Source organism: Cicer arietinum, chromosome 3 (genome assembly GCF_000331145.2).
Source record: "Cicer arietinum cultivar CDC Frontier isolate Library 1 chromosome 3, Cicar.CDCFrontier_v2.0, whole genome shotgun sequence".
NCBI classification, from domain to species: domain Eukaryota; kingdom Viridiplantae; phylum Streptophyta; class Magnoliopsida; order Fabales; family Fabaceae; genus Cicer; species Cicer arietinum.
The window spans coordinates 1,273,441-1,283,155 of record NC_021162.2 but is presented as its reverse complement, the minus strand read 5'-3'; the positions used below and the strand labels follow the sequence as shown (position 1 = coordinate 1,283,155).

General features: G+C 29.5%; 1 protein-coding gene across 1 annotated transcript; it reads left to right on the top strand.

Annotated features, from left to right (window-relative positions):
- The first annotated feature begins 732 nt into the window (after nucleotides 1-732).
- Nucleotides 733-5,989, top strand: LOC101503014 (2-alkenal reductase (NADP(+)-dependent)). The gene is made up of 5 exons (XM_004489065.4): nucleotides 733-1,154; nucleotides 2,329-2,509; nucleotides 3,225-3,391; nucleotides 4,135-4,217; nucleotides 5,374-5,989. Exons 1-5 carry the CDS (start codon nucleotides 921-923, stop codon nucleotides 5,750-5,752), a joined length of 1,044 nt encoding a protein of 347 aa, XP_004489122.1. The 5' UTR covers nucleotides 733-920; the 3' UTR covers nucleotides 5,753-5,989.
- The last annotated feature ends 3,726 nt before the right edge of the window (nucleotides 5,990-9,715 follow it).

The window sequence follows — 9,715 nt, the reverse complement described above, 5'->3', positions numbered from 1 at the left end:
AATCCATTTTAAATATCCGGTTAAAATCATATGGTTATAATCCGGTTTATTTAAAATCGGTTGGATAACCACTTATGTTTTATATTTGGATTTGGTTTTTAACCGGTTTTTATCCACTACCAATATTTTGTTAATTTTGAGATTTTATGTCTTGAAAAAAATTTGAAATTTTTTTTTTCGAAAAAATACCGGAAAAAATAAATAAAAAGAACTTTTTTTTTTCTCAAAAAAATTTAAAATCAAATTTTTTCTCGAAAAATTTGGTGAGAATTTTTTTAAAAAAATTTATCAAAAAAATCGATTTTTTTAAATAACCGATTTTTAAACTATGAATAAATATTTTTTAAAAAAATAATCAAATTTTAATCGATTTTGAAAAAAAATCGATTTTAAAATTAAAGTTTTCAAAACTGGTTGCTTAATTATAAACCGGTTATTTAACCATAACCAATTTTACAATTGGTTTTATAACCGGTTTTAAACCAAATAATGGATTTAGTTATAAATCTAAATCCATATATTGGTTTTAAAATGGATATGGTTTGGTTTTTTAAAAAAACCAACCATGAACAGCCCTAGTTATTCCTACTAGGTGAACCAACCTCATTTTTTTTTTCAAAAAAAAAAGGGTGAACTCATATATGTTATTAGGTTAAAAAAAGTGGAAGCACGTGCAGCACAACAACCAACAATAAACGCGTTTAATTTTGATTCCGCGCAAGCTTCAAATTCATAAGCGAACTCACGTACTAGCTGTACCGTAGAAACACTTGTTAAAGAGTCTTTCAAAATGAAAATATAAATAGTCGAAAAAGATGACGTAATTGGATAATAAGATATTTTGTGTTTGGAGGTAATAGAAGTTAAATTGGATCTCATTCAGTACTTTGTGTGTGTTGTTATAATCGATTAATTGAATCATGGCAGCAGAGAAAGTAGTGGAAAACAAGCAGGTAATATTCAAAGGATACATAGATGGAATTCCTAAACAAACCGACATGGAAATTAAGCGAACCAATTTTGATCTCAACCAACAACTTCCCTCTTCACAATCACTTCTCGTCAAGAATCTTTATCTCTCTTGCGATCCATACATGCGTGGTCGTATGCGTGATTTCCATGGATCTTACATTCCCCCTTTCGTTCCTTCTCAGGTAATTCAATTATTATTGCTCTCTAAAGTATTTTAAATTTAATAACTTAGTCTAAGTTTAGTTTCAGTTTGGGATGCTCCAAAATTGATTCAGAGTGTAAATAGTTAGTTGTTTTTTTTGATATACTACAATGTGTTTAAGGAGAATTGATTTTAATTTAAAGTTAGGAAATTATGATTTAGAGTTTATAAATTTTACTACACCTTCAGTTTACTACTACCTTTCTTTTTTACTCATTCAATTTAATACTACCTAAAATGTGACTCTCATATTTCGTCTCTGAACTATCGAAGTATAATAAGTAGTGTCTAAATTATTCTAAATTCATCGCACTTGAAATAGGAGAGTGCAATAATAGTTTGTTGGTTCATTGACGAAGTGTAAGTGTGTTTAGTTCTTCTCAATTAAAATTGATTTTAAATGAATTGATTTTGGTTAAAAATAAGTTTTAAAGTAAAATGATTTATGTTAGGTTCACGTGGAATTGACTTGAACATTATATTTATGTGTACAAATCCTGTTTGGAGGCAAAAGTTACAAATTTTGCTTCAAGTAAAATTAACTTTGGAGGCAAAATCAATTTTAATTGACATCATCCAAATAGGTTTAAATCAATTTTACACCTTAGAATAAATTTTGACTCATGCAAAAGTGGAACCCCACATGCATATTCTAAAGTGTTTGTTTGGTTTCATAATGTAAATCCTTTGGCTTGAGTTTGCAATGGTTAAATGTGGTTGATATTTGGTTCCTAAAATGAGAAGCAATTTGGATTCCAAAATCAATTCGAAGTTTGAACGGCTATTTGTGGCTTTCACTCAAAAACAATGTTGATCTAAAATATATCTCCAAACAACATGAATTAATAAAAATCATCATGCGAATGTATTCAAACATAAATTCATTCAAAGTCAATTTGCATTATCACACAATCAACAAATTAAAAATAGCTTAGAGACTATTTTATATTTCTCTAGTTCATGACCAAATAGTATTGAAAATAATACTTTTTTACTAACCAAATTGTAGGTTTACCCCTAACCTATCTTCCTCCTTTTTCACTAATTTTATTCATATTTCTAATTTTATTTATATAATTATTGTAGCACTTACCTTGAACATATGTGTGTTATCTATTTTGATTTTGATATTTGATATTTGATATTTGATGAAGGTGCTTGAAGGATTTGGTGTGTCTAAAGTAATAGTATCTGATAATCCAAATTTCAAATCTGGTGATTTAATTTCTGGGTTTACTGGCTGGGAGGAATACAGCATCATCACTAAAACAGATCAGTTGAGAAAAATTGAGCCTGATGATCACATTCCTCTTTCCTTCCATCTTGGTCTTCTAGGTAAATATAATTTGTTTTAACCATGTAATTGTTTGGAAAAACTTAAGTTCCACGTTGAAAATCGGATTTGTTAGGATGAGTTAGAATCAATATAAAAACCTAGTATGATATTAGATTATGGCAAGGTGTCTTTCTTTATAAATCTTGTCAGACCTTATCTATATTCTGTGTAGGACTTGAATTTTCCACGGTATACACCCCTCATGTGTAACACTATTGAGTTTGGTACGTTGTTATAAATGATGGGTGATCCAAATCGATAGAATATTAAGTTTTTATATTGGGCCTAACTCATCTTACAAAATCAACTTGTAAGTTGCAAAGTGTCTCTGTTTATAAACACAATTCGGGCCTTATCTCTATTTTATATGGAACTTGAATTTTTTCCAATACTGTAGCACTAACACCTCTGATAGAAGGCGTGTCTCGGTCTCTAACCTGACACCTTAGTTATATTCAATTAATCCATTTTATCAAATTATTGCCGGTGTCAACGTGTCAGTGTTGTGTCTGGTGTCTGTGTCAGTATCCGTGCTTCATAGTATGTTATTGGTGCGAAGTATCCACGTACTTTGCCGATTATTAATCTCTATAGAGAACCTGGTTGAACCCGTTTAGTGAGGTCTCCACTTTCAATCACAACTTTTCATGAATAAATCCATTTATTGCTTATTAATTTGATAAATAATTGATTAATCTGTTCAATGATTTATAGGAATGCCAGGTTTTACTGCTTATGCTGGATTTTATGAGGTGTGTTCTCCAAAGAGTGGAGAATATGTTTTTGTATCTGCAGCATCAGGTGCCGTGGGTCAACTTGTAGGTCAACTTGCCAAATTGCATGGTTGCTATGTTGTTGGAAGTGCTGGCACAAAGGAAAAGGTATGTTTCCCTATTTTATTTAAGAGTTTATTTTAATTTAATATAGTTGTTTGTATATATTTATAAAAATGACTTATAATATGCTCATAAGTTTATTTTGGCTTGCTGCATATTATTGATAGAGTGCTCCTTAGCCTCTATTGATAATATGCAGCAATCCAAAATTTAATAGTCTTTCTCGAAATTTGCTAATTTATCGGCACAATTATTTCATTCTCTATAGATTTGAGAGGCCTTGAATTGCATAGTAGAATTAAGAAGTAGAACATTATTATATCTATTTATAATTTACCAAATAACAATATCAAGGGAAGAGAAATCTTGAACTACCAGAGAAGAGTCACACTCCAACCAAAACTGACATAATCATTTCTTACAGACCACTTCTATTGCAAACTCTGCATGAATAGAATAAAAAATAACACAAATCAGCAAAACAACCAAGCACAACACCAATGTTGAGCAAGAAAAACTTCCGATAATAATAGCTCTTAGTTGCATTTTAAAGAACTTATTCCTTGTTTATTTAAGCTTATCTTATGACTTAAAGACAAGTGTTTGAGAAAACTTACGAAAAAAAGATTAATTTAATCGTCCATATGCTATTTTTGACTATTTTTTATAAACTTTCTAGATAGCTTATGAAAATTTCATGCAACTTATATGAAAACAATTTAATCACATTATTTTTTTTACAAAACTTATACATAAATGTTATATGATGGACACTTTTTATTCTTTAGGTTGAACTTCTAAAGAATAAACTTGGATTCGACGAAGCTTTTAACTATAAGGAAGAATTGGACTTGGATGCAGCTCTAAAAAGGTGAGTATCAACCTCAAGGATTATTGTATATTTGTGTGTTAACAATTTTTTGTGGAAATGGAAATGATTTATGAAGTAGTTTGTTTGAAAATTATGCTTTCTTATACAAGTATTACTGAGTTCTATTTGGGCTCTGTTTTGATAAACAACTTAATTAAGTGCTTATCATATAAGTGCGTATGCATAAGTTATTTCTATAACAAAAGATAAAATAAAGTTAAATTATTTTCATATAAGTTCTATGTTGTTTTCTTAAGTTATAGCAGAATTTGAACAAATCGCTGTTGTTTCGCAATATCACTGTTGCATAACAAAATTTGAAAAGATTGCTATTTTTTGTAATTTGCGATTGACAACACTGACTTGAAGAACTTGTGGAAATATATTGAAAACAACTTATGGACATGCTATAAGTTGTTTCCTTAAATTTTCCCAAGCAATCTCAAAAGTATTTATATCAGGAGATAACTTCAAATAAGACAATCCAAATATCGCTCGTCCACCGGTTGATATAGTTAGATATGTGTTATAATTGGATTGATATGTATTTGGATCTTTTAAGATTTCTTGTAGATAGTGTTCTATAGATATATGTCTCCAACATATTTAAATTTCTTTCAAGCCATCTTCTATGAGTTTGTTAAAAGTTTTCAAGAATACAAAAATTTGGTGATATAATTCTTCTTTCTTTATCATTTGTCTAATCGGCATTCTAGTTTATGTCCAAAAAATAGGAATAGTTAAACAAATATAATTATTTTTAGCGTAGTTGGTGTTAACTTCTATTTATTTAAAAAAAGGATAGTTAAGCAATTTTTCTTCTTTCTAACTCATCAACTTTTCATATTTTTTTTAATCGATGTATTTTCAATATTTCATATTTTTTGTAGTCGATGTATTTTCGACGTTTCTCTTTTGTAATTTTAGTTTGTGAGTGGATATTAAAAATATTAGTTAGTTAGTTATACAAGTTAAATACAATATTTAGTTATACTAACTAGTTGGTATTCATTGGTTATATAAGTCTTATGTGTCATTTGATTTACTCGAACAACTTATTATTCAATATATTTTTAATTACTTTTCTCTCAACCGTGATTTCTATCTAGAATTGTAATAATAATCACAATCTAAACCCTTTCTATTCAATTGACAGGTATTTTCCTGAAGGCATTGACATCTACTTTGATAATGTGGGTGGGGATATGCTTGGTGCTGCCCTCTTGAACATGAGAGTTCATGGTAGAATTGCAGTTTGTGGAATGATTTCTCAGAAAAGCCTTTCTGATCCCAAAGGGTCTCATAATTTATCCAATCTCATTTCTAAGCGCATAAGAATCCAGGGTTTTTTGCAAAGTGATTACTTGCACTTGTACCCTAAATTTTTGGAACAGGTTTCAAGTTACCATAAACAAGGAAAGATTGTTTATATTGAAGACATGAATGAGGGTTTGGAAAGTGCTCCAGATGCTTTTGTTGGACTTTTTCTCGGCACGAACGTCGGTAAGCAAGTCATTCGTGTTGCATCTGAATGATGTTTTAAATTGTAATTGCAGTTACCCTGCATCTGAATGAGAGTATTTTTAAAGTTGCAATCGACGTGGCTATAATTGTAGTTGTGATGTTGTTGTAGATACTTTTGAATTCTTTATATTGTGGCCAATGCCATAATATTTTAGAACTATTTTCTTTTAGTAGGTGTTTACAATGTGTTGTAATCATATGATCCCGTTCAAAAACTTTGCAATGAGTATACGAGTATCTTTTGATAACTGTCTCCGTCAAATTTGTCATTCTATTTGCATATTATTGGTAGCACATTTATAATTCAAATATTTGAAAAATATGATTCGATTTATTAAGTGTAAGTATTGAAATGGTAATGAAAGTTGATGTTGTAGAATTGTAAGGACAAAAATTATATGATATTAATAAGAAGAAAATAAAAAAAATAGAGATAATCGAAATAGAAGGACGTTATACTCTTACTTCTACTTCTATGGAGAAAGAAAAAATGTTATAAACCTTTATGTATAAGTTACTTCAAGTAACTCTTACTTCTATGAAAATAACAAACAGTTCTGTTAAAAAAAAAAAAAACAGTTTCTAACGAGATATCCAGTATATTTTTTAAAATTGAGTGCTATAGATCACAAAAAGTTTATTCGATAAATAAAAAGTATTATTCTACATCACAGTAGTTTTTTAATTGGCGAAAATTATTTTGGATAGAAGTGTTAGATACCGGCCGAAAGAGGATGCCATTAATAAATGTAATATCTATATATAAGTAATTTTTAATTTATTTGTGTGTGTTTGTGATACATAAATATTAAAATTATTATATTTATTTATTAAGAATAAGAAATTTTTGGAGTGGTTATAACTCCCAGTTATGATATTAAGCTTTTGTTATTTTTAAAATCCAATATTTATATTGACCCAAAAGAAATCTAAAATCACGTGGTTTTTAAAAAATGGATGAAAAAAGTTGGGCCCTACAAGATAATTAAAATTGGATCAGTCATTTAAAATTGAAAATAGATTGACTGATTAAGCAAACTAATGTGTATATTGTCTAAATTTTATTTTTAATTAAATTAAAAAATTATATTGTCTACTTTATACCTCAAATGCAACGTTACACGTAGAATATAATATCCTACCATACGAAGTACATGATAAAAAAATAACAATGTTTAAATAAATGACATACAATTAAAATTAAATTATTATGACATTTGAAATATAAATGTTTCAAAAAATCTACAAACCATCAATTGTCACATAATAATAGAGTAAACAACTTCACATTAATATTCATACATTGACGAAGGTTAATGAGTTTTTCCACTGTTCATTCCATTGCATTGCAATTTGCACCACTCGAAGCACTTTTTGTGTTATTAAGATAATCTTAATATAACATGATAATATTTGAATGAATTTTTCAATAAGCACTTGTAGGCAAAGAAAAGTTGTAAGCACTCTCTAACTAATATTTTTTCATATGATGGGATCAACTTCTACATTTTAACTTTTTTAGTAGCTCCTTGCCTCATTCGTCTAACTTTTCCATGAGCACCCATTAACATATGGTAAATTAGGAATTAAATAAGAGCTCCCACAATATGATCCCAATTAGGCTCTTTGTGAGTATTATTGTGACTCTAATAATATTTGCACAATTTCATTTATAAGTAACTTTATTTGTTATATATTCCATTAACTTGATCTACTTTCTTAAGGATAATAACTGAATCTTTGAAGGGGTGATTTGAAATTCTTGAAGATTTGATGTGACTCTACTCTAAATATGTATAATAATATATATGAATTTTTTAATTAAATTCATATAATTACCAATAAATAAAATATATCCAATGTCATGATAAACAACTCAACTACTCATTTTTTTCTATTAATTTTTTACTTGCTATTGCATGTGAACAAGTTTTATTTTTTTCTTGTTTATAAACAATATTTATTTTCAAACAATTTCATTTATGAATAATGTTATTGATTAGTAGTGATAAATTAGCAGAATTAAATGATCTGGTTACTTTATCTTTAATATTCTGATTCACTTTACCAAATGATTATTTTGATGCTACAAAAGACTATATAAAATTATAAGAACTATATTATATAATAAATAATAAATAATAGACTAATATGAAAGATAGTGTTGGGTGGGCTCACTCCCCAAGTGGAACCCACCAATTTCGATAATATTATTATTGAAATAAAAAGAAAAAGAAAAAAAAAGGTTTTAATGGGTTTGACCCACTTGAAGGTAATAAAAAGGATTTAGAAATCCCTAAGAATACACAGAAAGACAACGGAAGAAGAACGGTTGCCAGAGAAGAAAAATAAGGGTTTGGTTCCAGTGGTGGTAATAGGTGTGTAGCAAACTTGCTCCGTTTGATCTACAAATTTAGTATGTTATTCCTACCACTGAGTTTGTTATTTTAATACATAATTTGAGTAGTTTTATCTTCTCTGAGAGTTACTTTGGCATACCCACTTTAGTGGAAGGTTGTTATAAGGTTGTTATAGGGTTGTTATTGTTGATTGATATTCCCTATTGTTATTAGGAAGACTCTTGGTGTACCCATTAATTATTATAGTGGAAGTTTTACTCCACTAGGTCCCGTGGTTTTTATTCTCTCAATTTGAGGGAAATTTTCCACGTTAAAATTGAGTTTGTCTCATATTTAATTTTCTGCCAATTATTATTGCTCTTGGAATTGTATTTTCTGTTTGGCCATTTATCTGCACAGGTGGTGGAAAAAATATTCCGCATTATTGAGATAATTATCACTAATTATCTCTGGTCTTTCCCAACAAAGTGGTATCTAGAGCTCAGTTATTTTATTTGTGCATTTAAATGGAGGAGGAAAATAAAGGTCCCAATATGATTAAACTCAACTCTTTTAATTATACACTTTGGAAGACTCTCATGGAAGACATGTTATACAGTAAAGATTTGTATGATCCTATTGAGGGTGACACTGCTAAACCCGCAAATAAATCTGACGCTGACTGGAAGAAGATGAATAGAAAGGCAGGCGTTGATCAGACAGTGATTGGATCTTAGTGTGTATCCACATGTTGAAACTGAAAGAATGTGCAAAATAAAGCATTCTTGATTCGGAAGCTGGTGAATATGAAATACAAAGATGAGGATTCAATGGCAAAGCATATGAGTATTTTTAGGAATACAATGAATCAGTTGACAACTGCAGAAATTAAATTAGATGATGAGTTGCAAGCGTTATTATTGCCGAGTTCCTTGCCTGATAATTGGGAAGTCCTTGTTGTGACGTTGACCAATTCAGCTCCAAGTGGAAAGTTGAAAATGTCAACAGTTAAAGAGAGCATGTTGAATGAAGAAGCTCGAAGAAAGGAACGTGGATTGATTGGTTCTTCCTCAAAGTCAGAAGTACTAGTTACAGAGTCACGGGGGAGAAGTCAATCTAGAAACTTCCATAGACGCGACAACTCTGAAAGTCGTAGCAAGTCAAGAAGCAAGTCGAGGACTAGAAAGGAAGCGATATGCTATCATTGTGGAAAAACGGGTCACATAAAAAGAAATTGCAGGTTCCTTAAGAGAGATCAATCAAGGGAAAAAGATGAAGACAAAGAGAAAAAAAATGATAAAGATACAACATCAGTTGTATCTGTTAATAATGTCTACATTGTTTGTGATGATAATTCCATAAACCTTGCATGTCAGGATTCAACTTGGATTATTGATTCAAGTGCCTCATATCATGTTACTTGTAAGACCCATAATCTTAAAGTATACTTTATGTATTTTAGTGTATTTTGATATTGAACTCGGAGGCTTTTTAGCCAAAGTAATTAATATTTTGGAGTTTATATGATCAAAAAGATATTTTGATGCCGATTAGAATTACTCGTCGATGAATAAATTAAATAAACTGCGGTGAATCTTTTACGAAGAATTTAATGCGTTATGGGTGAAATGGTAA

What these genes read in the sequence shown, in the direction of transcription:
- LOC101503014 (XM_004489065.4), top strand. Translation starts at nt 921, where the DNA reads ATGGCAGCAGAGAAAGTAGTGGAAAACAAGCAGGTAATATTCAAAGGA. An exon ending in CTTCCATCTTGGTCTTCTAG is followed by an intron (nt 2,510 to 3,224) that starts GTAAATATAATT and finishes AATGATTTATAG; the next exon opens with GAATGCCAGGTTTTACTGCT. An exon ending in GTGCTGGCACAAAGGAAAAG is followed by an intron (nt 3,392 to 4,134) that starts GTATGTTTCCCT and finishes TTTATTCTTTAG; the next exon opens with GTTGAACTTCTAAAGAATAA.